This window comes from Podarcis bocagei, assembly GCF_964188305.1.
Source record: "Podarcis bocagei genome assembly, chromosome: 8".
NCBI classification, from domain to species: domain Eukaryota; kingdom Metazoa; phylum Chordata; class Lepidosauria; order Squamata; family Lacertidae; genus Podarcis; species Podarcis bocagei.
Genome location: NC_138133.1, coordinates 11,742,682 through 11,770,401, shown reverse-complemented (window position 1 = coordinate 11,770,401; position 27,720 = coordinate 11,742,682). Strand labels below are relative to the sequence as shown.

The 27,720-nt window shown below is 46.2% G+C and overlaps 1 protein-coding gene across 1 annotated transcript in view; it reads right to left on the bottom strand.

The window, feature by feature from the left end:
* Positions 1-888: 888 nt before the first annotated feature.
* The window catches only part of ANKS6 (ankyrin repeat and sterile alpha motif domain containing 6), a 28,521-nt gene continuing 1,689 nt past the window's right edge, over positions 889-27,720 (bottom strand). The window contains exons 2-16 of the mRNA XM_081206250.1: positions 27,026-27,522; positions 23,056-23,100; positions 22,586-22,790; positions 21,074-21,180; positions 19,640-19,788; positions 18,679-18,883; positions 18,214-18,263; positions 16,786-16,998; positions 16,351-16,516; positions 13,795-13,964; positions 10,212-10,401; positions 9,040-9,107; positions 7,120-7,236; positions 6,130-6,223; positions 889-1,503 (exon numbers count right to left, since the gene is read on the bottom strand). Coding sequence (XP_081062376.1) covers positions 1,454-1,503; positions 6,130-6,223; positions 7,120-7,236; positions 9,040-9,107; positions 10,212-10,401; positions 13,795-13,964; positions 16,351-16,516; positions 16,786-16,998; positions 18,214-18,263; positions 18,679-18,883; positions 19,640-19,788; positions 21,074-21,180; positions 22,586-22,790; positions 23,056-23,100; positions 27,026-27,522 — 2,326 coding nt within the window. The 3' untranslated portion in view covers positions 889-1,453. The remainder of the gene's footprint in view (positions 1,504-6,129; positions 6,224-7,119; positions 7,237-9,039; positions 9,108-10,211; positions 10,402-13,794; positions 13,965-16,350; positions 16,517-16,785; positions 16,999-18,213; positions 18,264-18,678; positions 18,884-19,639; positions 19,789-21,073; positions 21,181-22,585; positions 22,791-23,055; positions 23,101-27,025; positions 27,523-27,720) is intronic.

The window sequence follows — 27,720 nt, the reverse complement described above, 5'->3', positions numbered from 1 at the left end:
TGCTACTGCCAGTTTCTACCTACTGTCATGTATAGATTAGTAATTTCTCTCAACCCCTGTGGGCAAGATTCCATATTTGCCTCTAGAACAGCATCTAACACTGCATGTCTACTCAATGAATCAGTGGGAACTATAATCCTATATACACTCACCTGGAAGTACAGTCATACCTCGAGTTGAATGTGCTTCAGGTTGAGCGCTTTTGGGTTGCGCTCTGCAACAACCCGGAAGTAACGGAGCGTGTTACTTCCGGGTTTCGCTGCTCATGCATGCGCAGATGCTCAAAATGACGTCACGCGCATGCGCAGAAACGGCAGAACGCGACCCGCACAGACGCATTTTACGTTCCGTTCAGGATGCGAAGGGGGTTCCGGAACGGATCCTGTTCGCATCCCGAGGTACCACTGTATGTCCTACTAAACTCAATGGGGCTTTCTTCTGAATGTTGTTGTTTAGTCGTGTCCGACTCTTCGTGACCCCATGGACCAGAGCACGCCAGGCACTCCTGTCTTCTTCTGAATAGAAATAAGATAAGCTGCAGCTCTATACACACTAACCTAAGTTTAAAAGGTAAGAACTATTTTTTAAAAATGTGGCAGGTGATCTCCCCCACCCCCTTGGGCTTCAATGGGCCTCCTACTGGCAGGGGAGGGAAATGGTGTTTTCACTTATCTACAATATTTTGGTAAACTTCAGTAAGCACACAGCACTATCACCACCATCATCATCACACCTTTTCTCCAAGGAGCTTAGAGCAGCATTTCGATTTCAAGATGCATTTGTCCCTAGACTTTGTCTACAACAGATGTGTTGGAAGTTGTGAATAATGTGTACGCAAGCCCAACACCCTCAAACACCAACTTCCCAAGCATGAATACAAAAGGCTGGTTACAAATCATAAGTTTTCTTTAGTTAGGAAAAAAAATCTTATTTGAATGCTCATCAATACAAATTGTGTTTGGTGCTTCACAAAAACACGCCTTGGGAACACGTCAGTGCACTTGACTCCTTACAAAACACTTGCAGTTTCTTTTAAATTTAGATGCCTGCATTATCACAATATGCACAGTCAAGTCTCAGGTGACTATGGCAGACTCCAGTGAGTTGAAGTTACTTTGTTGTGTCCTTCCTCAACACCCTTTTTTTTTTTTTTTTGCTGAAGCCACAGGGGTTTGGTTCAGATTCTCATTCTTGCACTTCTGTGAAATGACCCATACATGTTCTTGCATTACAGTTCACTTTTGAAAGTCTTTCACGGCCTTCAAAGTATCAAACTACCTAATGTGTAGTTTCGGCTTTGGGAACAGCTACTTAGCAGAATGAAGGGTTTTTTAAGTTGTTAACAAACAATCCTTCCTGTGCATTCTGTGAAAAGATGTTGCTGTACCAGGTACACATGATGCTTTTTCTTCAGGGCACTGTGGCGAGGTAGTGGGACACCTTGGTTCAAAAACTACCTCTTAGTAGGAGAAGGTTCTTGTGGCCTCACCCAGCAACCAGGTGCTGCAAACAGAAAGGAATTCATCATTAATTGTTTTGTTTTAAAATGCAGAAGCTGCTAGATAGGCATAAAGTATGCACGAAGTGCTAGATTTAAAACAAATATTTACAAATATATTTTGGAAAGTGGTTTGTCTGTCCACCTGTCTGTTCTCTATAGGTTTGGCCATTAAGGATGGGCGATGCCTGGTTTTCAACATTGTGATATATCAGCAGCTAAATACTGCAATATGCTGGTATGTCTGGAATGTATCTCAGCTGCTTCTTCCATAGTGGAGGAACAAGCAGCCGAGATACATTTCCCAGCCCTACTGAGCAAGTCCCCATACCGCTCTGACTCACACACACCAGAGGGGCACGGAGCTTCCTTAAACTGTTCAGCTGAGCAAGCCCTGATACCGTTCTGGGTCACATGAGCCAGAGGGGCATCGAGACTTCGTTGAACTGCTCAGCCAGCCCCAAAACAGCAAACCCCACTTAGTATGCCAGATCTGGAATGTTAGGGATGCTGGCATGGGGATGGTTCCAAAGGGAAGGTTTGAGTATATGGGGTTTCATGTATATGTGGAAGCCTTGGAAGTGAACTGTCACGTAAGATGTGATCGTACTGTATCTCCATATATCAATAATATTTCCTGGTTATAATTTTTTTTGAAATGACTTTTTTTCTTATTCCCCTTAAATATGACCATGGGGGGGAATTAACCAAGCCATTGAACTCTCCCTGGATAAGAATTTATCTGTCCATGATGTTTTCTGGTTTTTAATTCATTCAATTTCAATCACAGAATTGTAGAGCTGGAAGGGACCCTAAGCGTCATCTAGTTCAACCTCCTGCAATGCCGAAATCTCAACACCTGGTCCCCTATCCAATTACAAAAATTCCCCCTATTTGCAAGGGAGACAGGAAATATATAAGATATAATGCTATGTAATATCTCCTTTGAAGAGTGAGTTATCAAATGGAAGACAGTTTGCACATAAAGGGCTGTCTTTCAAAGACAAACCCCACCATGATCACACCTGTTTTCAAGGAGAGTAGCAAATATGTAAAAATCAACTCAAAGCACAATTTCCTTTGAAAATGAGATATTGGCATGAAATTTGACCCATGTGTTCTGGATAAAGATGTGTTCTGAATTTCAAATTTGTGTTCCGGATTTCAAATTTAAACCCATCTTCAGCTCTAGATTCAGTTTCAAGAGGGCCAGGAGTCAGGTCTCTCAAATACTGTTTTATTAGTAACTACAGTGGTGCCTCGCAAGACGAAATTAATTCGTTCCGCAATTCTCTTCGTCTTGCGGTTTTTTCGTCTTGCGATGCACGGTTTCCCATAGGAATGCATTGAAAATCAATTAATGCGTTCCTAGGGAAACCGACTTCAGACCAGGTCCGGGGACAGTCTGTCCCCGGACCTCTTCTGAAGGCTGGGGGGGGGGGGACAAGGGCTTTTCTTCCCACCCCCAGCATTTTAAAAAACCCTGGGACAGCGGAGGACTTCTCCGCTGTGCGGGGCTATCTTAAAATGCTGGCGGGCGGCATTTTAAAATCGCTCCGGACAGCGGAGGACTTCTCCGCTGTCCGGGGCGATTTAAAAGCCCCTGGGAAGGCAGGCAGGGGGGACAAAGACTTTCGCCCCCTGCCCGCCTTCAGAAGGTGTTCCCGCCCCCCGCCCCGCTTCGGAACAGCTTTCCGAAGTGGGGCGGATGGGGCAGGTGTCCCCGCCCCCCCGCCCCACTTCGGAACAGCTTTCCGAAGTGGGGCAGCGGGGCCAGGTGTTCCCGCCCCCCCTCCCCACTTCGGAAGAGCTTTCCGAAGTGGGGCGGCGGGGCCAGGTGTTCCCGCCCCCCCTCCCCACTTCGGAAGAGCTTTCCGAAGTGGGGCGGCGGGGCCAGGTGTCCCCGCCCCCCTCCCCACTTCGGAAGAGCTTTCCGAAGTGGGGCGGCGGGGCCAGGTGTCCCCGCCCCCCTCCCCACTTCGGAAGAGCTTTCCGAAGTGGGGCGGCGGGGCCAGGTGTTCCCGCCCCCCCTCCCCACTTCGGAAGAGCTTTCCGAAGTGGGGCGGCGGGGCCAGGTGTTCCCGCCCCCCGCCCCACTTCGGAAGAGCTTTCCGAAGTGGGGCGGCGGGGCCAGGTGTCCCCGCCCCCCCGCCCCACTTCGGAACAGCTTTCCGAAGTGGGGCGGCGGGGCCAGGTGTCCGCGCCCCCCCGCCCCACTTCGGAACAGCTTTCCGAAGTGGGGCGGATGGGGCAGGTGTCCCCGCCCCCCCGCCCCACTTCGGAAGAGCTTTCCGAAGTGGGGCGGCGGGGCCAGGTGTCCCCGCCCCCCCGCCCCACTTCGGAACAGCTTTCCGAAGTGGGGCGGCGGGGCCAGGTGTCCCCGCCCCCCCGCCCCACTTCGGAACAGCTTTCCGAAGTGGGGCGGCGGGGCCGGGTGTCCCCGCCCCCCCCGCCCCACTTCGGAACAGCTTTCCGAAGTGGGGCGGCGGGGCCAGGTGTTCCCGCCCCCCCGCCCCACTTCGGAAGAGCTTTCCGAAGTGGGGCGGCGGGGCCAGGTGTCCCCGCCCCCCCTCCCCACTTCGGAAGAGCTTTCCGAAGTGGGGCGGCGGGGCCAGGTGTCCCCGCCCCCCCGCCCCACTTCGGAAGAGCTTTCCGAAGTGGGGCGGCGGGGCCAGGTGTCCCCGCCCCCCCGCCCCACTTCGGAAGAGCTTTCCGAAGTGGGGCGGCGGGGCCAGGTGTCCCCGCCCCCCGCCCCACTTCGGAACAGCTTTCCGAAGTGGGGCGGCGGGGCCAGGTGTCCCCGCCCCCCCTCCCCACTTCGGAACAGCTTTCCGAAGTGGGGCGGCGGGGCCAGGTGTCCCCGCCCCCCCGCCCCACTTCGGAAGAGCTTTCCGAAGTGGGGCGGCGGGGCCAGGTGTCCCCGCCCCCCGCCCCACTTCGGAAGAGCTTTCCGAAGTGGGGCGGCGGGGCCAGGTGTCCCCGCCCCCCCTCCCCACTTCGGAACAGCTTTCCGAAGTGGGGCGGCGGGGCCAGGTGTCCCCGCCCCCCCTCCCCACTTCGGAACAGCTTTCCGAAGTGGGGCGGCGGGGCCAGGTGTCCCCGCCCCCCCGCCCCACTTCGGAAGCTTTCCGAAGTGGGGCGGCGGGGCCAGGTGTCCCCGCCCCCCGCCCCACTTCGGAACAGCTTTCCGAAGTGGGGCGGATGGGGCAGGTGTCCCCGCCCCCCGCCCCACTTCGGAACAGCTTTCCGAAGTGGGGCGGCGGGGGCAGGTGTCCCCGCCCCCACTCCCCACTTCGGAACAGCGTTTTAAAATGCTGGGGGTCGGGAGCGCTTCGCTCCTGACCCCCAGCATTTTAAAATCTTCCCAGGACACGGGGAGATTTTAAAATGCTGGGGGTCTGCAGCGCTTCGCTCCCGACCCCCAGCATTTTAAAATCTTCCCAGGACACGGGGAGGTTTTAAAATGCTGGGGGTCGGCAGCGCTTCGCTCCCGACCCCCAGCATTTTAAAATCTTCCCAGGACACGGGGAGATTTTAAAATGCTGGGGGTCTGCAGCGCTTCGCTCCCGACCCCCAGCATTTTAAAATCTTCCCAGGACACGGGGAGATTTTAAAATGCTGGGGGTCTGCAGCGCTTCGCTCCCGACCCCCAGCATTTTAAAATCTTCCCAGGACACGGGGAGATTTTAAAATGCTGGGGGTCTGCAGCGCTTCGCTCCCGACCCCCAGCATTTTAAAATCTTCCCAGGACACGGGGAGGTTTTAAAATGCTGGGGGTCGGCAGCGCTTCGCTCCCGACCCCCAGCATTTTAAAATCTTCCCAGGACACGGGGAGATTTTAAAATGCTGGGGGTCTGCAGCGCTTCGCTCCCGACCCCCAGCATTTTAAAATCTTCCCAGGACACGGGGAGATTTTAAAATGCTGGGGGTCTGCAGCGCTTCGCTCCCGACCCCCAGCATTTTAAAATCTTCCCAGGACACGGGGAGATTTTAAAATGCTGGGGGTCTGCAGCGCTTCGCTCCCGACCCCCAGCATTTTAAAATCTTCCCAGGACACGGGGAGATTTTAAAATGCTGGGGGTCGGCAGCGAACGCTTCACTCCCGCCCGCCAGCATTTTAAGATCGCCCGGGGCAGGGGGGGGGGGAGCAAAGACTTTTGCCCCCCGCCTGCCTTCAGAAGAGGTCCTCTTCTGAAGGCCGGCTGTGGGCGAAAGTCTTTGCTCCTGACCGCCAGCATTTCCCTATGGGCTTTCGTCTTGCGATGCAAGCCCATAGGGAAATTCGTCTTGCGAAGCGCCTCCAAAACAGAAAACCCTTTCGTCTTGCGGGTTTTCCGTCTTGCGAGGCATTCGTCTTGCGGGGTACCACTGTATCAGATTCATCCCCAGTGTTGATGAGGAATTGTAAGAAACAAAATAATAATAATCTGTAGTTTTGAAAGGTTCAGTCCACCATCTTGATTCAAAATGGTGTCTAATTGAACCCAAACATAGAAAACTGTTCCTTCATCTCAAGAACTATCATGCAAAATTTGGTTATGATATCGTAAGAGGTGTCCAAATGCAGAGCAAACAGGCAAACAACTTTCCGAAATATATAGCAGATAAATAAACCACGATCCTATACTTACACTGAGGTTTTCCAGGGCTAGTGTTGCTAACACTGCTTTCAAACGAAGAGTGAAAGTTGTGTATGGTCTCCTGTAAAATTTTTCTTTCTCGGCCCTGTTGAAAACCATAGTTAGAGCAAGAACCAAATGCATATTCCATGTTTAAATCTATCAATGCAATCATTAGTAAGAGAAACTTCAGCTTGGTTCTTTAGGAATGCATGCCAGGAAAGGCGTTCATGTTTGCTGGTAATGGTGTCAATGAAATAACCTTGTTTGCTCCAGTCTGCTTCCGGCACAAGGTACTTTGGTTTGGGACTGTACAACCTTGTGACCCAGCAAGCTAAACAAAGCCCACTGGTTATATATTATACTGTGATGCATCTGCTACCCTCTATAGTAACATTTTGGCAGAATTTTAAAGCATTCATACTCATCCATGCACCTGATGGCTGAAAGATGCTGTTTTAGACAACCTTCAATAATTTACCTGCAGGGATAATTAACTGCTTTCAAATGTTTTGTATTGCTTTGGTGTTTGCTGCCCGGTTCTCCTTTGGGAGGAAAAATCTAAACAACAACAATCTTGTTCTGCAGTGGCAGAATCATGTTAATAGGGTAAACTGTTGACCTGGAGAGAACACTTTCCATACACTTGTTGCTCAGCAGGAACTGAGAGTAATGACTGGGTGGCAAGGATTTCTGTAACCGGCCCTGCCCACACAGTAATGAGCCTTGAAACATTGCAGAAGCTTCAAATCTGGATTTCCAATATGCCAAACTAACCCCAGTAATATACAAATTGTTGGCAATGAAGGCTGGAGTCAGAAGAACTGTAAAGTCCCTGAGCCAGCCCACCAGGGCAAAACTCTTTGGTGTGAAAGCAAAGGAGTTATGCAGTCCTGAAGCCAAGATCATCTTCTCTGAGCACTCTCTATCAGATGTTGAAAAATCAAATTCTTAAAAGCAGAGAAAAACAACACTTTGAAAGTAAAATATATTCTGAAATACCTTTCCTGCATTCAGCTCAGAAATAGCCGCCAGAATTTGTTGTCGAGAACCATCAGTTTTAATTCCCAGTTCCTTCAAATCACCATCCGTGAGGGTGAGAAAAGCCTCCATATCCACCTGCGAAACAGAAATCCGTAAATGCATTTTCTCTCTTCTAATTTATGAAGGAGACACTGAGCTAAGAGGCAGAGAGAGCATTTTACACTCTCCCCTCCATTTTGGCTCCAGCAAGACCTAAGTCCCCTTAACAGTCTGAGGAACTGCTGCTACTAATTTTAGCACTGTGTGAAGTGTTAGTCTGAAGACCTTGCAAAATAGCAAAGGAATCTCTGGATCAAAACTTGTCTCTGCTATTCATTACATAGGTGGCTTCATGGAAGTCATTCTCGGCCTCAGACGGAGTTAATAACCCTGTTACAGAGATATTATAAGGGTCATGGATAATGTATGTGAAATACTTTAAACACCCTAAAGCACTATATCACTATCATTATCTACACTAGTGGCCAAAATTGTGGAAACCATTTTTTATTTTTAGTAACACCATAAAATTATACATCAATGGAAAGATAATTTAACGAAGAATGTAATGCAACAAAGTTGGTTCAATTATCTGTATTCTATCAAAAGTTATAGCCAAATAACCAGAAAAAGAAAGCACAACTTGCTTAGGTTGATATATGCAGTAGCTTTCCTACAATGTAGCCAATGAGCATGAGTGTTTAGAGAGCCAATCAGGTGTTATGAGCCGTCAAACCTTGGAAATACATCTGGTCTGACTCAATATAAGGCAGCTTTCTAAGTCCCTACGGTCAATACGTTTCTGCCATTTGTATCGAGACACTTAAAAACTAGGAACATACATCAAAAAGTTATATTGACTGAATGTTTAAACGCCATTGCATGTCTGTGGCTCACTGAAATAGAGAACAGGTTCTACTTTTGACTAGCTTTCAAGATTTGCATGAAAAGATATCACAACTGTAGCAGCAGGCAAAATAGCAAAACACAACTGTATTTCTAAGTAATTCTAAAAGGTTTACACAGCAGTGGAATATGCTTAAATGAACACTAAATTGTTATTCTATCTGAGCTCAAAGGCAGAAAGCAACTTATGCCCAAAGCTTTTCACTTTCATATTGGGGGCACCGACCCAGAATATATATATTATATTTTCCTCCTTTATGCTCATAAAATATCACTTACAGTCAATAGAAGTCACTCAAGCAAATGGGTGTAATTCTTTATGTAAGTTTTGAAAAGCCACTTCCCTTTGCTATGTGGTGAAAATGGAGCGTAACCAAAGATAGCTGGACCAGAAATACTGGGTAGTTTGCTTTTGCTGTTGAAGCTGTGGAATCTGGAGACTGCCAATGATATTATTGTCCTTTACCTCTCAGGGGGCCTAGTTGTCCAATCACAAAAATAATAGCAGATTTGAATTCCTCACACCGAAAAAACATATTTTAAAGCTCCCTTACTGAAGAAATTTGCAAAAATTACGTTTCACTCCCTAAAATGACAAGCCCTAATCAATGAAACTAAGAGAAGAGCTTGAATAATCCTGGTTTCATACAGTCATGATGTAATTTTTGTTCTTATACCAAATTTGAGTGTGATTCCATTTTGAGAATCTCTTCTAAGCTGCCTTAAAAGCTTCTCTGGGCTATAAGGAAGATATAAGTATTCTTAACAAATAAATATGCAAAAATACAGCCTTGCATTGTTGGTGCCTGCTCTGTGTTCCCTTTTAAGAACACTGTTTCTGAAAAGCCAGATAATAAAAATCTGAGATCATAATTCTGTAAATAAATTTCCTTATTGGCCTCCATGGCCTAATGATTCTTCATGATTTGAAAGTTTCAGCCAGCCTCACAGAAAGCATTAAGGAAAAGAACAAATAAAAACACAAAACTTTACCTCCTGCTCTTCAAAAATAGGCTGATACTTCTCCAGTGAGAGTTTTTTAAGGATGCCTGTGAGTTCATCTTTAAATAAAAAAAGGAAATATTTTTAATCATTTTGACAAAGGGCAGAGAATACATATCTTTATCGATATTTCAAACTAATCATGCAGATGCAAAGATCATATTAAGTAGTCTGAACAGCGATTTGTCACTGAACTTTTCCTGTAACCCTGAAAATATTCAGCCATGCAAAACCTTCTATGCAATGCAAAGCATAATAGGTCTTGTGATTGCCCGTTCTCATACATACACATAAACAGAGTATTTATAGAAGAAAGGCCAGTCTGAAGATTTTAGTTTACCCCTGAAATTACTGGGGCCTGCTCCAAGTACTAACACTTTTGGGAAAGGCAGTAGGGTGTCACAGCTAAGAGCCAGGGAGGGTGATTGTTCTCCAAGTCTGTAGCAGCACTGCCCCAGTTCTTTCAGAGCTAAACTAGGCTTCCTGAGAGGTAAAGTGAAATATACTCGGAGTCGAGAGTGGATTTCATGCTCTTTATTCAGCTCATAGCGGTGAGGAGGAATGGAAGTTCCCCCAGAATGTCTGCTTTATATACATTATTTACACAATGGGCCCCACGTGATTGGCAAATTCCGGGATTCTCCTGTAGGCCAATCAGGTTGCGGATTCATTTCCACCTGGAGCTGGATTGGGTGGCTCCTGTGGACCAATCGGACTGCTGCATTCTGGATCCTATTGTTCTAGGACCAATCAGACGGCTGCATTCTGAATCCTATTGTTCTAGGACCAATCAGACTGCTGCATTTTGGATCCTATTCAACTCAGTACATAACATAAAGGATAGATGAGTAGGAGATAACCACACAGCAATTACTGCATAGCTGTCTTCCCCTCTCTCTTCCTTTTGCTGGATGGGAAAGTCCTACCTACTTACTTCAGGATGTTTGAAAGCAAAACAGTATTTTAAAAAACCAGCTCCTATATACTGAAAACTTGCACGTTTCTGTGACAACCCTTCTGCTGCAGCAGTTCCTTGCCCCATACGTGCTGGTTTCTATTTGCAGAGCGTTTTCGACGCAGGAGGACATCCAAATGCACAATTCACATTCTAAGTAGTACAGTCCAGCGAGATCCTGCTGACGCTGCAGCCGGGGACTGCTTACCTTCATCTGTGAGAGTTCCACTGCTGGAGCCACCGCTACTTTTCCCTTGCCTGTGAGAAGAGGAGAGAGAGGACTCTGCACTTTGAACCTTGGGGGATGCCGATGGTGACGGTGATGGCGTAAGAGTTGGGGATGTGCTTTTAGAAGTAGACGAATTTTCAGATGGAGGCTTTTTGTTCACATCCAACTTCTGTTTTTGTTAACAATGAACAGAAGAATAAATAATCATGTGGTTAATAATAATAATAATAATAATAATAATAATAATAATAATTCATTACTTATACCCCCTCTGTCTAGCTGGGCTCCCCCCCAGTCACTCTGGGTGGCTTCTAACAGAATACAGTGGCACCTCGGGTTACATACGCTTCAAGTTACATACACTTCAGGTTACACACTCCGCTAACCCATAAATAGTGCTTCAGGTTAAGAACTTTGCTTCAGGATGAGAACAGAAACTGTGCTCTGGCAGCGCAACAGCAGCAGGAGGCCCCATTAGCTAAAGTGGTGCTTCAGGTTAAGAACAAATTCAGGTTAAGTACAGACCTCCAGAACGAATTAAGTACTTAACCCGAGGTACCACTGTATTAAAAGCACAATAAAACATCAGTGGTAGGCTTTGGTAGCAGGAATGTTTCTCTGTTTTATTTTAATGTTCACATGAAGTACAAGGACTTTAGCACATGTTTACTTGGGTATTTTTATCTCCTTACATAAGCAGACTCTGTGGTAATTAAAATGTTCCTCCTGACAAAAATATATTTGGCAATTGGCCTTACCGACGGCGTATTGGGGTGATTCACACGGTTGGAATATGAAGACATCTGGTTATAACCTTTCACAGAAAAAGCTGTGTGTGCTTTAAAGCAGAGGTTATGTTCCACAACATGCATGTATGTTGTCTCGCAAGCATCTCGCCACTTCCCTCTAATGACCCACACAGTTTCCTTTCTGGACTAGTGCCAGAAACGCCCATATAAATTACTCTAAGGATCTCAAGGAGTTGGCCAAATTGAATTCAGTGAATCCAATGCATTTACGAATGGAAAACACCCCATTTCTAACATTGGAAAGCTTTTGACCTGTCTAAACTTTTTACCAGTAAATCAGCTGCCTGAGAGGGTAGCTTTAGATCTATACTTGACCCTGAAATAACAGTGGATTTCCCATGTTGAGATACCCCCTTCTTCTAGTAATATCTAAGCACTCTGCCCTCTTATGACATCATCACATCATGAATTTCCCTACTTCCAGTCCAGATCATTGCTTACTGCTGTTGGGTAAGGCTTAGAATAGGCTAACTGAAATCAATGGGACTTAAAGTTAATCATGACTAACATGATTAATCATGTCCTAATTAATTTCAAAGGGTCTACTTTAAACACAATTTAATCTGGATCCAACAAAAGTGGCTAAGTATGCCTAAATGTTATCTGGAGGGGTGTTCAGATGGGCCAAATTCAGAATGGTGCTTCACTTTGCAGTATAAGCCTCAGAACATGCTTGCTACTCTTGCCTAAGAAATTCATCTCCATGGTGAGGACTTGTATCTTTTTTCTGCTGGGCATGGTCTCAAAGACTGATTTTGGTAGGACAAATAGCCCATAGGGGGAAAAACCGCAACATCCCTGTCCCCATTCTTCTACAACTTCTTGTAGCCACTTTGGGTAAATAATAATAATAATAATAATAATAATAATAATAATAATAATTATTATTATTATTATTATTATACTAATAATTTACTATTTATACCCCGCCCATCTGGCTGGGTTTCCCCAGCCACTCTGGGTGGCTTCCAACAAAATATTAAAATACAACAGTCTGTTAAACATTAAAAGTTTCCCTAAACGGGGCTGCCTTCAGATGTCTTCTAAAAGTCTGGTAGTTGTTTTTCTCTTTGACATCTGGTGGGAGGGCATTCCACAGGGCGGGTGCCACAGCAGGGGAACCACCAGAAGGCCCTCGGCAGTAGACCTCAGTGTCTGGGCAGAACGATGGGGGTGGAGACACTCCTTCAGGTATCCTTCACGTTTAGTTTGACTCTTAGTAACTGGATAACTGGCAGCCCTTCCAAGGATGTTCCACTAGTTGTGTTGATGAACCCAGGTCACAATCCAGCTGATATCGCTGAGTCCTGGATTACATCCTTAGTTTGCATCCTGATGAACCGCTGGCATAATCAATTTGCTTAAAATGCTAAAACTCAGATGTTATTTGTTCCTTCTTCCCTATATTCATTTTGAGGACATTCTCACAAACAGATATTAGCTTTATGTCTACAGGCCAAAAGACTTCAGTAATCGTAGCAATATACCGTATTTTTCGTCCCATAGGACGCTCCGTCCCATAGGACGCACCTAGTTTTTTTGGGGGGGGAAATAAAGGGGGGAAAAATTCCCTTTCTTTCCCCCCCTAAAGCAGGTCGGGGAAACCGAACAAGGTCGAGGAACAGCGGGATGGCGGCGCTGCGCCTCCCTGCTGTCCCCTGAGCTTGTGGGGCTGGCTGATGTCTGCCCGGCGCGAGGGGCGCTCTGCTTCAGGGCGTCCCACCCGCCGGGCGGCAGGCTGCTATCTGCAGCGTGGGGAGCCCTGCGGGGAACTCCTGCAGGGCTCCCCACGCTGCGGATGTCTGCCCGGTGCGCGTGGCGCTCTGCTTCAGGGCGCCCTGCCCACCGGGCAGCAGGCTGCTATCCGCAGCGTGGGGAGCCCTGCGGGGAACTCCTGCAGGGCTCCCCACGCAGTGGATGTCTGCCCGGCGCGCTCTGCTTCAGGGCGTCCCACCCGCCGGGCGGCAGGCTGCTATCTGCAGCGTGGGGAGCCCTGCGGGGAACTCCTGCAGGGCTCCCCACGCTGCGGATGTCTGCCCGGCGCGAGGGGCGCTCTGCTTCAGGGCGCCCTGCCCACCGGGCAGCAGGCTGCTATCCGCAGCGTGGGGAGCCCTGCGGGGAACTCCTGCAGGGCTCCCCACGCAGTGGATGTCTGCCCGGCGCGCTCTGCTTCAGGGCGCCCTGCCCGCCGGGCAGCAGGCTGCTATCCGCAGCGTGGGGAGCCCTGCGAGGAACTCCTGCAGGGCTCCCCACGCTGCGGATGTGTTCCCAAAGCGCCGGGCGCTCTGCTTTCAGGGCGCCAGACGCTCCGGGAAGCAGGCTGCTATCCGCAGCCTAGACATACCTGCGGGACCTCCCACAGGGCTGCCTAGGCTGCAGATGTGTTCCCGAAACGCTGGGTGCTCTACTTTCAGCGCGCCCGGTGCTCTGGGAAGCAGGCTGCTATCCGCAGCCTAGACAACCTGCGGGAACTCTGTGGGCTGCCTAGGCTGCGGATGTCTTCCTGAAGCCTGGAGAGCGAGAGGGGTTGGTGCGCACCGACCCCTCTCGCTCTCCAAGCTTCAGCGAAAGCCTGCATTCGCCCCATAGGACGCACCCAGATTTCCCCTTCATTTTTGGAGGGGAAAAAGTGCGTCCTATAGGGCGAAAAATACGGTACATATATGCCATGTGACTGAGACGGGAAGTCTGCAAATCAAGCATGCTTCACTACTTCAGCTCTAAGCTACGAGAAATTTAAAAGACTCAAAAACCTTTAAAATGTGTCCATTGCCAATGGTCTGTGCACTTTCCACGTCAGGAGGGCAGGGTGAAGGAGCTGGGCCTATTGGCACTTGCTGTTGGCTTGGTTTATGTTCAGGAATACCAGCAGCTTTCTTCCTCTGAGCAGCAATTTGAGACAAAACACTATCGGCACTGCCACCTAACGAAAACACAAACTCCAATCTTACATAAGTCAAGAATGTAATAGCAATTTTATTATTCTAGACTGAGAACAATCTCATTTCAACATTTTCAAGCAACATTAAAAGCATCTGTTTACAAAGGAAGTGTCGTTAAAAAGAAGAAGAGGTTTTCTCTCTATACTGTATTTGTTCTAGTCTGTCGTCATGCTGATGATGAACTGTGCAATGTGAAGGAAGCATAGGAGACAGGCAGGCAGTGAGGTCAGTGAGTGGCAGGGTGATGCAACCAAGAGGGGCTTCCTGTGAAATGACAAGCAATGTGGGGGGCAGAGGAGGCAGTGGTGGAGCAGAGCAGGAATGGAAGATTAGGCTGAGAGCCAATGACTGGTCAGTCAGTGAATGGGGATTTAAACCCCTGTCTTCTAAGTCCAACACTCTAGCCACAACACCACACTAGCTTGTTAACAATATATCAGAAAAGACACATCATGTTATTGCGAGGACAAGAAGGCAAGAGGCCTTCTGAGTCATCCATGTTGAGAACAGAGGCCTTGTTGAATTTGAAAAGACTTACTTCTGAGTAAGCGCGGTTAGGATTTCCCTGTTAGTCTGAGACCGTTCATAATGTGTACTGAATAAAATACCATGTAAAAGTTATTCACCCTTTACGTTTCTGTGCAACGATCGCCTCTCAAAGTCATCCTAGGGCATTCAACAGTTGAAATCAGTGCTTTTTATTTTTACTATTGCCATCTGGCTAGCTCCTGTAAACAGCCTGACAGCTTGTTTCATAAAGCTAATGAGAATCTATTGATGTCATCACATTTGCGTGATTCTGTGCATGGGATTTGAAAAGAATGCAGACATGCAGAGCTTTGGAGATGTGAGATTAGGCAATATAAGAGGGACCTGCAACAGAAGATGAGAATGTATTCCTACTAGGTGGTTCGGGGTATCCAGCCAGTCAACCACCAATACTTTCCTTCATCAGGCCATTCCATCCTTTCCACTAATAGTCAACATGTGCATGCTCTGAGCATGCTCAGTCTTCACTGGGGTATTTAGGGAGTGTTTGTTTCTTTGTTTATAAAATGTACTTTTACAAATCTTGCTGTTACCCCCATCCTGTTTCTCAGCAACTCTGTTTTGGCTACAATCCTGTTAGCACTAAGAACCTTAGTTTGCTAAAGAGTGATCAAATCTGAGCTCTTAAAAAACAACAACCAGAAAATAAATATCAAATTACTTTGAGGATGAGAAGGACAGAGGCACTGAGGCTAATAAGAGCCTGATACATGTAATTTTTGAAATGCTGTGTTCAAGTTAACTGAATAACTTTATTCAACAAGCATGGTGGTATGTACAGCACTTTCACAGTGCTATCACTACTCCCTGATTCACTGGCCTCCTTTGGTTTTTTTGCAGTTTCTGACCAAGTTCAGGCCTTGAAGGCGTGTTCTGCAGTTAGGGCTCACAGAAGAGCATTCTAGTAGAAGCACCATCACTCATCAACAGCTTGACAGCTGTGGAAAGGAAGCCACCACAGCTTTTCTTGTTGTGACCCTTCCTCGGCCCAGATCCCATCATCCACCTTCCTCACCCACCTACCTGTTGAAGCAAACAGCGCTTATGTTTTACATCACAGAAGATGGGAGAGCTTTGAGCAAAAATGATCAGGAATGAAGAAGGTGGAAAAAGTTGCTGCAGTGTAATGATCTAGGAAGCCTCAATACTCATAATGTTCCCTTGCCATCTTCCACACCCTTCTGCAATTATATTTGAGACTTCTCAGCTTTCCTTAGTCTTCAAGTCCTGCCTGATCAGAATGACGTTGCCCAGCTGTTTTGGTGTGTGGGGGGGTGCACCTTTAAACAAGCACAAAGCTGGCAAGTAAAGCTTTGTCTAACGAAAAGTTTTACAAGCATGAGTTTCAGCAGGTGAGGTTCTGGGTAAAGTTTTACCAGCTGGCCTTCTACTTATTCTGAAGTTCTTACATACAAAGAAACTCTACCATGTCCAGTGCCAAGGGCCTTCTGGCGATTCCCTCACTGCGAGAAGCCAAGTTACAGGGAACCAGGCAGAGGGCCTTCTCAGTAGTGGCACCCGCCCTGTGGAACGCCCTCCCACCAGATGTCAAAGAGAACAACAACTACCAGACTTCTGGAAGTCATCTGAAGGCAGCCCTGTTTAGGGAAGCTTTTAATGTTTGATGTATTACAGTATTATTATTATTATTATTATTATTATTATTATTATTATTATTAGTACTTATCCACCTAGATAATGATGGGTCTGTTTATGGGCATGACAAAATAAGTGCACAATAATTTCATGTTCATTTACAGGCTTTGAACAAAAACTTGTCAGGCAAAGAGATAAGAATCAAATATATAATATAAGCACCTGATTTATTATGCATTTCTCCCCCATGTCTGCTTACTCCGGCTATGCTGTTAGATCCACCAGAAGAGTGGGGGGAATGGTTGAAGTTGCTTGAGGTGGAGGGAGTAGGCGGTCTTCTTGCAAAGGCTGATAGTTTAATGGGTATAGTACCTCTACTTAAGGATGCCTAGAAAAAGAAATGAGATGCAGCTTTAACTAAAGCTGTTCACTAATATTTGAAAAATAGAATTACCCACTCTATTTCACTTCCATGTACATTCGGGCAAACCTAAATCCCTACATTTAATTAAGCAGAAGAAAAGCATTTTGTTTTTAAAAATCTCAAGCGCACTACAAAACATCAACAGGCCCTCTGGTTTAAAGGAGAAAAAACAACAACAATGTGTTTGAACAACTCTTTATGATTAAATGAAACCAGGTAAGGTATTATTTTACTTCTCTTCCTTTGTCGGAACTTCCGCCGCCATTATTGTCAGGACTGGTCGCTCGGTGTGGAAGGCCAAGCCTTGTCTGCTCTCTGCTACCATCTTTGCTTGGTTGCGTCCTGTCAGAATTCCACAGCTCAAAACTTGATGGGGGCAAGAAAGGTGGAATGACAGCTTTCAGTTTGTCGTTAGGCAGCCTTGTAAATGGAGCCCCACTTCTTAGCTAAGCCGGAGGTGTGGGGTGGAGGAATAAAGAAAGCAGGGGTTTTTTTAAAATAGCAAGAAAAATAAGGCAATCACAAAGAAGGCAATTCTGTGTACTTTTGTTTACAACAAAAATAGAGAGGAAATAAACTTTAAATCAAGCATTTACATCCAATAAATTAGAATTTAGGCTGCAATCCCCTACACAACATCCCATTTACCTGGAAGTAAATTCCACTGAATTCAATGGAACTGACTTCTGAGCAGGCAGGCATAGGATTGCATTCTTAGCTATTGATGCTGCTCATAAACATAGGTATTAATCAACTTAAGTAGACCCAGCAACATAAACACTGAACCAATGAAACTGAACACCATTTTATCACTTTTACCAATCCTTTAAGGTGGCAGGACCTCCATTTTGGAATTTAATGCCCGTTGAATCAGACAGGTGCCTTCATTGTACATTTTTCGGCACCTACTGGGTTTTTTTTTCCTTCTGGGAAGCCCACCCAGCGGTGTAACTTTAACATGTAATCTTGATACATGGTTTTAATAAGCATGTCTTGTTCATTAAAGATTTCATTTTATATATTCATGTTTATGTGACTTGTCTGTAATGTTTTTTCTTATTGGTATTTTAAACGACTGTTTTCGACTCTTTATTGCAAACTGCCTAGAGGTCTTTTGCTCTAGTAAGCGGTATATAAAGGTAAAGGGTAAAGGGACCCCTGACCATTAGGTCCAGTCGTGGCCAACTCTGGGGTTGCAGCGCTCATCTCGCTTTATTGGCCGAGGGAGCCGGCATACAGCTTCCGGGTCATGTAGCCAGCATGACTAAGCCGCTTCTGGCGAACCAGAGCAGTGCACAGAAATGCCGTTTACCTTCCCGCCAGGGTGGAACCTATTTATCTACTTGTACTTTGACGTGCTTTCGAACTGCTAGGTTGGCAGGAGCAGGGACCGAGCAATGGGAGCTCACCCCGTCGCGGGGATTCGAACCGCCGACCTTCTGATGTACATTTTGTTAAATAAACAAAAATGAAAATACTCAGAGAATACTGATCAGCGCTGTGGCTTCTTTTTGGGGCAAGGTCTATATAACGTATCTGGCAATAAAGTAATTGTTAATAATAGCAGAGAGAAAGACATTCTTGATTCCTTTTGGTTCAAATCTGTTTTAGGGCAAGAGTTGCTAGAAAATACACCAAGCACCAGCAATACTCTGACTTACCACTGTTGTCAGCAATTCGTCATCCTTTCCTCCCTTTGTGCTTCCTATACCTGAATAAGGGGGAAAGCCTCACATATAAACAATGCTATTTTGAATCTAATGACTAAACCATGCAAAGTTTAGCATTTCTGAAAAAGCCAGCATTTGGAAGTATTTGAACTACAGTATGGTTAGCTGGAAATGAAAAGCTTCTAATTTGCCACTTGTGGATGTGAAAAAGGAGAATGCATCTCTGTTTGCAGTTCATTCACACAGTGAGAAACCATGTTGTCCATTACAAATTAACTGGGGCAGTGTGATAGCTTAATAGTCAATATACACGTTCAACCCCTGTCTCTCGACACCAAACAAAAAAGATCTTTTTAACAGGCTTTCGCAAAAACACCCCTTAAAAAGTTTCCAAAACCTTCCCCTAGTTTTGGACAACTTCACATCTGTTTGAAAAGAATGTTGAATAATCTTTACCATTAGCCTTGCTCTTTGTTGCCCAAGCTGTAATGGCATCATAATTTACACTGTTATCACTTGGTAACGGGGCCTTCATTGTGCAATCAAATGGTGATGCTGACTCTTCTGGAAAAGGTACAGCTGGATTGATGGAGAATCCATGATTTAAAGTTTGGGTCAACTTCAGCTTGCGAAATCTATTGGACATCCTGTTCCACCATGACTAGATAATAAAAGATAATGATAAGGGTGTTTTTTTAAAAGACAAATAATTATGCATAATGATATATTTTAAACACTGATAAATAATGCGCTAAATTAATTTTTATAATGAATGATTTTAGAATGTTGTTTATGTTGTACTTTTGTACTGTTTTATTGTTGTTAGCCGCCCTGAGCCCGGCTTCGGCTGGGGAGGGCGGGATATAAATAAAATTTATTATTATTATTATTATTATTAAATGACCTGGAATTTATTGGTGCTGGTTTTTAAAAATTAAAAACAAAACAAAACTCCAAAAGGTCTAGACATATCCACATCCCTTTTTCCTGCTGTGTAACTCTAATGCAAGAGTTTGTTGCAGAGTCCCTTCCTTGGACTAGTGCTCATGAAGAAGAAGAGGAGACTTTCCCTAGGAGCCAAGAACAATGAATAACCACAATGGTATGGCAGCAGAACATTGTTCAGGAAGCACTTGTGATAGTCATCAGTTCTAGGGTGGTTTCATCTACATGTTAACAAATTGTTCAGGATGAGGAGTTTCACCAGAGTTGCAACTTTATAGGAGCAGGTGGAACCCAACTGGCACTTTGTGAGACCTGATCTTTGGCTACACTCAGTGGTGGTGCTACCGTGCAGCAGAGAGTAGGTCAACAGATTTCTCATCAAACAAATTTCCACAATGGGCAAAAGTAAGGCAGCTGCTAGATTCTCCCAGCTGAAAACAATGCCTTACTGAAATAAACAAAATCTGCATACCCTCAGTCCCCCCTTGTCATCAGGCAACACTGGGATATCTACAGTTTGCTTATTTCTTGAAGAAGTCACAGCTGATTTGTTGTTCTGCTTGCTCTTTTCTTTATCAACTTGCATGCAGGCTGAGGCTAGCAACCGCACGAGTTCTGCATCTGAATAAAAAAAAAAAATCACACACAAGTTTCCTGGAAAGAATTATCTACGCCACAAGTGCATCAGCAAAAAATCAGGTTCTTATCTTATGGGAAGTACCGTATTTTTCGCACCATAGGGCGCACCGGACCATAGGGCGCACCTAGTTTTGGGAGGCGGAAAACAAGAAAAAATTATTCTGAACCCCAGAAGCCAGAACAGCAAGAGGGATCTGGCTTCTGGGATACCGTGTGGCTGTTCTGGCTTCTGGGGTAACCCCGCCAAGCCTCTTCAGGGCAGCGGGATGAAGGCTCCCCCTGCCCAAAGAGGCTGCGCAGGGCTAAAGCAGAAGCCAGGACAGACGCGTCGCTGAAGGGACACTGCGCCTTCTCTCTCTCTGTGCAGCGCCCCTCCTTCACAGGAAAGGTGCTGCGCAGAGAGGGAGAAGGCACAGCACCCTTCAGCGAAGCTGGAGAAGGAACAGAAGGAGACCCTTCTGTTCCTCCTCCGGCTTCGCATGGCAGGCGCGTCGTTCAAGGGGCGCTGCGCCTTCTCTCTCTCTCTGCGCAGCGCCTCTCCTTCACAGGAGAGGCGCTGTGCAGAGAGGGAGAGGGCGCAGCGCCCCTTCAGCGAAGCTGGAGAAGGAACAGAAGGAGACCCTTCTGTTCCTCCTCCGGCTTCGCATGGCAGGCGCGTCGTTCAAGGGGTGCTGCGCCTTCTCTCTCTCTCTGCGCAGCGCGCGTCGCTGCGAAGCGGGAGGAGGAACAGGAGGAGACCCTTCCGTTCCTCCTCCGGCTTCGCATGACAGGTGAGTCGCTCAAGGGGCGCTGCGCCTTCTCTCTCTCTCTCTGCGCAGCGCCTCTCCTTCACAGGAGAGGCGCTGCGCAGAGAGGGAGAAGGCGCAGCGCCCTTCAGCAAAGCTGGAGAAGGAACAGAAGGAGACCCTTCTGTTCCTCCTTCAGCTTCCAGGACAGGCGCGTCGCTGCGATGCGGGAGGAGGAACCGAAGGAGTCCCTTCCGTTCCTCCTCCGGCTTCGCATGACAGGTGAGTCGCTCAAGGGGCGCTGCGCCTTCTCTCTCTCTCTCTGCGCAGCGCCTCTCCTTCACAGGAGAGGCGCTGCGCAGAGAGGGAAAAGGCCAAGGAGCCTGCATTCGCTCCATAGGACGCACACACATTTCCCCTTCATTTTTGGAGGGGAAAAAGTGTGTCCTATAGAGCGAAAAATACGGTACTCTACCCAAAAGACTCTCTGTTGTTTTTGCTGCAAGACTTCAAGAAGGATACCCCATTAGAAAAAGAAGTACCTGGATCGTTCAGCAGCATTATCAGGTCAAAGGCTGTATATCCATTTTTGGCACGCAGGTTGACATCAGCTCCTTGATTTAATAAATACTTAACAACTTCTTTATTTCTTCAAAGAAAAAAGAAGGTAAGTTACATGTACATACTAGGCTCGGTTAGAAGAGGGTACTAGAAAGATCTGAGAATTGCCTGCCTGCCTCTTCCCTCTAATTTCTCTTAAACATTTGCCTGTGTTCTATTAACAACTGTTTCTTGTGCTAAGGCCACCTTATATGGCCCACTACTTACCAACTAATCTAGCCCTGATTGGTTTGCAATTCAGCTCAAGAGTGGTCATCAAGATTTTAGGTACTTTTGCAACACACTCAGTATCCAAACATTGCTGTCTCGAGACCAGATTTGTTGTCCTAGTACCTATACTGTTTGGTTGAGACAAGAACCCTTATCTACACCTGCAGTTTTCCGACAACAGCTCTTGTTAACTTTCTGGCATCACCCACAGATCATTGTGAGTTCCATCTTCTGGAGGTAACAGCCCTGGTACTATGTACCTGATTGCTTATACGAGGATAAGAGAGAAGAGAGTGAAGAACTCCTAATATTGGCGTAAGTTAGTGACCCTCCATGATTTCACCCCAATCCATTCCTTTAAAAATATTTATCTCAAAAGTAAGATTAGGGTTGCTAGCAGAAAAGAACAGATTGAGTAAAGAAGACTGAACAGAGTGATGAATTTTTGGTTTTAGGCAATGCACCTTGACATGGCCTAAACCAGAGATGGGACATCTATAGCCCTCCCAAAATTGTTGGACTCCAATGCCCATCAGGCTCAGGTAGCATGACCAATGGTCAGGAATGATGCAAACTGATAAATGTTGGCTTTGCTAGGGAAAGTGTCTAAAATTAACTGTTGGTTAAATTGATTTGCGCTTATGTGTGACTACCTAAACAGTAATAATATTTTCTCTTCCTAAAACCGTTTTGTCTAAAACTAGTAACATGCTATCTTACTAAAACTTTAAGTAAAAGCATTGTTTGTTTTGGGGGGAGAAACTGGTTTGAGGCCCTGTTATTCACCCCACAAGCAGATGCCCTAACACTCTGCTCCCTGCATAAGAATGATAGGTTGGGTTAGTAAAAGTCCAAAATGTTAAAAGGGCTGTTCAGTGGAGGCAGACAGAGAAAGAAAATATATCCATTGGGTGGAAGGGATGAGGAAGGGATGGCTGGCTGGCTAACCTTCATTCCCCATGCCATCACCTTACAGTTCCTGCCTACATGCTTTCAAATGTAGTAATAATGTTATGTCCAATGCACGGCCATAGGTAGGTGGGACAGGAAAACACCCCCAGTTCTTGGCCCACCTACTCCTAGTCATTTTCAGGGGCTGTAATATTATACCTAAACATGGGCAGGAAACAAAAAAACAGAACGCAAATACACCTCCTTGGCAATGGTAACAAGACTTATCATACTCCACACTGGGAGGGGTGGGGTGGGAGAAGGATATTTACCCATGATATGTGGCCTGCATAAGTGCTGTCCAGCCATGGATAGTATCTTGCTTGTCAATATCCACGTTTCTTGAAACAAGCAGCTGTACAAGAGGCAACTGTCCAGTTACAGCTGCAATCATCAGTGGAGAAGCACCATCATCGTTAATTACATTGGCTTGTGCAGGGTCTTCGTCTGTAATCTCTTTAACCAGCTGAAAATTCCCTGTGGAGATGGTTAACATGGTTAACAAAGGAAGAGCTCAGGAAGTTAAAAGGTTTATTTTTTAAGTGCCGAAGGGATTAATTCTAACTGTATGGGTGAGACTGAACTAAGCTGCTTTGTGCACCTGAAAGAGGTCCACTGAGCTACAGCAATATGAGCGGTCATTTGAAATAGCCAAACCTTTGGGCTCTTTCCTACTAGAATGCCTCTATTTACTACACCCAGGAATACATCAGATGTGTTAGAATATTTTTAAGGACCTTACCCATTTTCAAGGCATGGAAGATATCTGGCTGCCTCTTCTGTTTATCTGGGGGTGGGGAGAAAAGTATAAAGTTTATAGAACAACTGCAGTTGATGCTGCAACAGCAAATAACGTGATGTGTTTTAAGGACAGTGGTACCTTGGGTTACATACGCTTCAGATTACATACGCTTCAGATTATAGACTCTGCTAACCCAGAAATAGCTTCAGGTTAAGACAGTGGCGTAGCGTGGGTTGTCAGCACCCGGGGCAAGGCAAGTAATTTCCGCCCCCTAACCCATGGATTTGTGCCCCCTAACCTGCACCGCAAGCCTGGCACCCCCCCTCCACAGTGGGCGGCGACCCAGCAGTTCGGATCGGATTCGCATAGCCAGCACTGCAGTGAGAGAGAGTGAGCGAGCCAGGTAGGGGCAGAGAGCTGCGAGTGCGAGCGCGCCCCCCAGATGTTGCGCCCGGTGCGGCCAGCCCCCCCCTGCACCCCCCACGCTACGCCACTGGGTTAAGAACTTTGCTTCAGGATGAGAACAGAAATCGTGCTCCGGCGGCGCGGCAGCAGGAGGAGGCCCCATTAGCTAAAGTGGTGCTTCAGGTTAAGAACAGTTTCAGGTTAAGTACGGACCTCCAGAACAAATTAAATACTAAACCCGAGGTACCACTGTAAATCGTTTGACTTCAAAATTTGTGTTTTGATTTATAAATGGTTAAAAAACAACAACCCAAATTAATGAAGAAATACTTGGGATTGTGTCCTGTGATGCTGCTCATCTCTGAAGCGAGAAGGTTTGTTGAGGTACCATTACCCTCCTCTCGCCCCTGGTCTCTTGGGGCTGTGATTGTTTGCTGTGTGAAAAGCTGTAGTGATGTTCATTTGACCCAAAGGAGCACTGGGGTACCATTTCCCAAAACATAAGGTGAAAAGTCACAAGAACAAGAAAATTAATAATGTGCAGCTATCAAATATTGATAGCTGCATGTTATTGGCATTGCAGCTACAGCAATGGCTTGCCTCTCTCCAAAAGGGTATGGGAGAATGGGATGCTAACGTCCAATACCAAGATGAAGGTCTACCAGATTTGCATGCTGAGCACGCTGCTTTATGGAAGGAAGTCATAGGCAACTTACACCCGCCAGGAGTGAAAATTCAATGCCTTCCACAAGATTTTAGGCATCCCATGGCAGGACAGAGTCTCAAACAAAGATGCACTCTCCCAAATCCACATTCCCAGCATGTTCACACTCCTGCCTCAGTGACTAGTAGCAGCATCAACCCTGCCATCAATCCCTTGCAGACAACCACAGTGCCTGGAGACAGGCAGTCAGGTCGTGCATCTATAGCAGTGACTGGTGGAGGAATGATTGCTGGGAGGAGCACAGAGGGAAGAAACGCCATGGCGCATCTGCAGCAGCACAACCGGACGCCTTCCTCTGCCCCAGCTGCAACAAAACATGTTTCTCCTGCATCGACCTTTACAGCCACAGCAGGCACTGTAACCTTCCAACAGTTTGACCCCATCCACAAAGGCGCACTCCTCACTGTCTCCCCAGACAGATATTTGTAGCCTTGAACAACAGAACCTTAGGACATGATTCAGCCCTTCACATGCCAGGGGAAATAGCACAGGTATGTTTGTACATTCTAGACTCCATGCCAGGCTACACCAGATCATTCAGTGCACCCTGAGTGTACAAACAACCTCAAGCTGTATGTTGTGAGGCAGGCAGGCGGGGAGGGAGGATCCAGCAGAATGGCATACTCTGGCCACCTCCATCCAAGTGTTGAGGATCCAGGAGGCCTGAGCACCCATTTTAGCCCGCTCCTTTCTCCTATAATCCTGACCCAACTCTACTAAGTACAGAAGGCTTGGGAGGAGCTGTAAGGCTGACTCCAGTCTCAGCTCCCCCACCACTGCAGCCTTGCGTATGGCAGCGTCCTATATGCAGCCTGTCCCAGAGCAATTTGTGGGTCTAGGCCAACAAGGACTCACAGGGGTGTGGATGCTCTATGGCAGGGTACAGAGCGACACTCTGAATTTAGTAGCGATGTGCCTTTTCCCAAGGCGTAACAAGCCTTACCAGAAACCAGCATAGCAAGCCTGCAGCCCACGTAGAACTTGGGTCCTATACTCCTGAGAGTCATCTTTTGTACTAATGAAGCCCGTGAGACGTCAGACTTGCTGGATCAGGGAAAAGACAGGAGAAAAGGAGAGGAAATACCAGTATTGAAGAAGGCAGAAATTCTGATGGTAGAGATGGAAAGAATGAAAGAGCTAGCTGAAAGAGAAAAAGAAATAAAAGGTTAAAAATATATTGGCTACCAGTACCCTTCTGAAGGAGGGAGGAGAAAAAGATGGAGGGTGGTGCTTATTATTGTATGCTAAGATTTGATTATTTACATCACCGGTCTTTCCCAAAATACTGCCCTCCAGATGTTTTAGGCTCCAACACACACACGCCCCTCAGCCAGCATGGTTAACTGTAAAGGATGATGAGAGTTAGAGTCTAAACCATCTACAGAGTGCTAGCTTTGGAAAGGCTGTTCTACATAAATCAGGTTGGTACAGTTTTTCTCCACCTTAAGTCTGTTGTCCAGATTCTGCTGTCAGAAACACAAGAAGCTGCACTATGGTGAATGACACACATCTTGCTCAGTGTTGTCACACTGGCTAACAGTTGCTGTCCAGGGTTTTAGACAGATGTCTTTTCAAGCCTTACATGGCAATGTCACAGGTTTAACCTGGTACATTTTGCATGCAAAGCTCTGCTCTTTCCTTACATCACGGTTTGGATCGAATCATATATTGTTTACTGCTTATGTACATTCCTACAGATGCAGTCCCAGGACAACTACTCCCTTGGCATAATACTACTACGCCCTCCGTTAAAGTTCATTCAAGAAATTCTCAAGTTCTTCTGCCATGGAAAAAAGTTGGGTTAAAAAAAAAAAAGTATGAAGATTTTGAAAAGAGAGGTTGCTAAAATACAGAAAAGAACAAAAGGGAAATAAAAGCAAAGACTGGAAGCTGAAAGCAACAATTTAAGTTCATCAGTTATGGACTTAAATAAACTCCGTGCCCAAGTCCTCTGATCCAGCAATTCCTTGCAAGTGTGGGAGCTATGAAGCTCACATGGCGCTTCCCCTTTTCCAGAAGCATCATCATATATTTTAAGGAAGGGGACTCAACTGATCATAAAATGGCCCCCTCCATTATAGTGAGTGACAAAGCCCCCTCATGAATAAGCACATTGTGTACAAAAACTGTGGTCACTTCTACAAAAGGAAAATAACTATCTAGTTGATTGTACATCATGTAAACATACTTCAAATGAATTGATTAATTCAAATAATCAATTAATATTTGCTGGCTATCCAATCAACAATGTCCTCTGGGCAGTTTGCACAAAATTCCAACAACTAAAACATTAAAGCATCTAAAATATTAAGAATCAATCAAGTCAATGTATTGCCTTAAAAGTAGCATAGCAGCATTTAAAAACTGGCAGCAATAATCTGTTCCAAGGACCGAAACATAGTTCTGAAAGTCCAGGAAGAATACAAAGGTATTCAGCTGGTACAAAAAGGTTGACAACCAGAATCTTGTTTGTTTTCTATTAGGAATAACAAATTATGTATCACACAGGATCAGTAGACGGTCCCATAAAGAGAAGCCAAGGTTTCTTGTGAGCCTGAGAAACTGGACCGCTAGTATTCCTCTTTATAAACAACTTTATTATTTGAACTGACTGCTTACCCCTTGCATTTCAATGTCTTGAGAGCTAAACACCCCTCTCCTGACATTATTAGTAGGCATAATATGGCCATAAGGACAAGACCTAAGAGACCCCCCTCTTTGCTATCAGCCATCAGTTCTGCCAAGAAAACCACCCTTGTTTTTCCTTTTTTTTGTAGTCAGGGAGTTTCCCAATCAAGAAAATAACTATGGCGAGACCCATAACTGCAAAGCAGCTCATACCTGTTTGAGGTCTAACTGTTGTTAAAGGTGCCAAATAATCCATCATATCTTCATGTTTGAAGTCAACAGATATTTCATATGGTGTTTTATGCAGTGTGTTCAGATGATCAGGATTGGCTCCTTTGTTCATAAGCTGCTGAGCCAAGCTCACTCTTCCACTAACAGCCGCCAACATTAGGGGAGTCCAACCCATAGTTTTCACGGTATAATTACAATCCGCTCCCCAGTCCAACAGAAGATGGACCACTGCCTCATGCCCGTGCTGGACAGCTGCCATAAGGGGGGTGATGGCTGGCAATTCCTCTTTGTTGTTATCCCAGCTAGTACTCAAGTGGTCATAATTATCAACGTAAGCGCCCGATTCCAGCAACAACTTCACCACACTGACATGACCACCCCTAGAAGCCATTGTAAGTACGCTGGCTCCTAGTTTGTTCTGTGCATTAAGGTCAGCGCCGTTTTCTAGCAAGATGCGAGCCACAGTCAGATGTCCAAACCTTTGATTGGGGAAAAAACGAGAGAGAAAACGTTATGTTACCCAGTAGGATGAAATGACATTGTTTGGATTTAAGGCACTCTTGCCTTAACAATGCAGAGAAACAGTGTGGTGTCATGGTCAGAGAATGGGATTTGAGCAGATAATTGCTCAGTTCAAATCTCCTTCTGACCTCTTAAGTGAGGCAAACCTCTCGTTA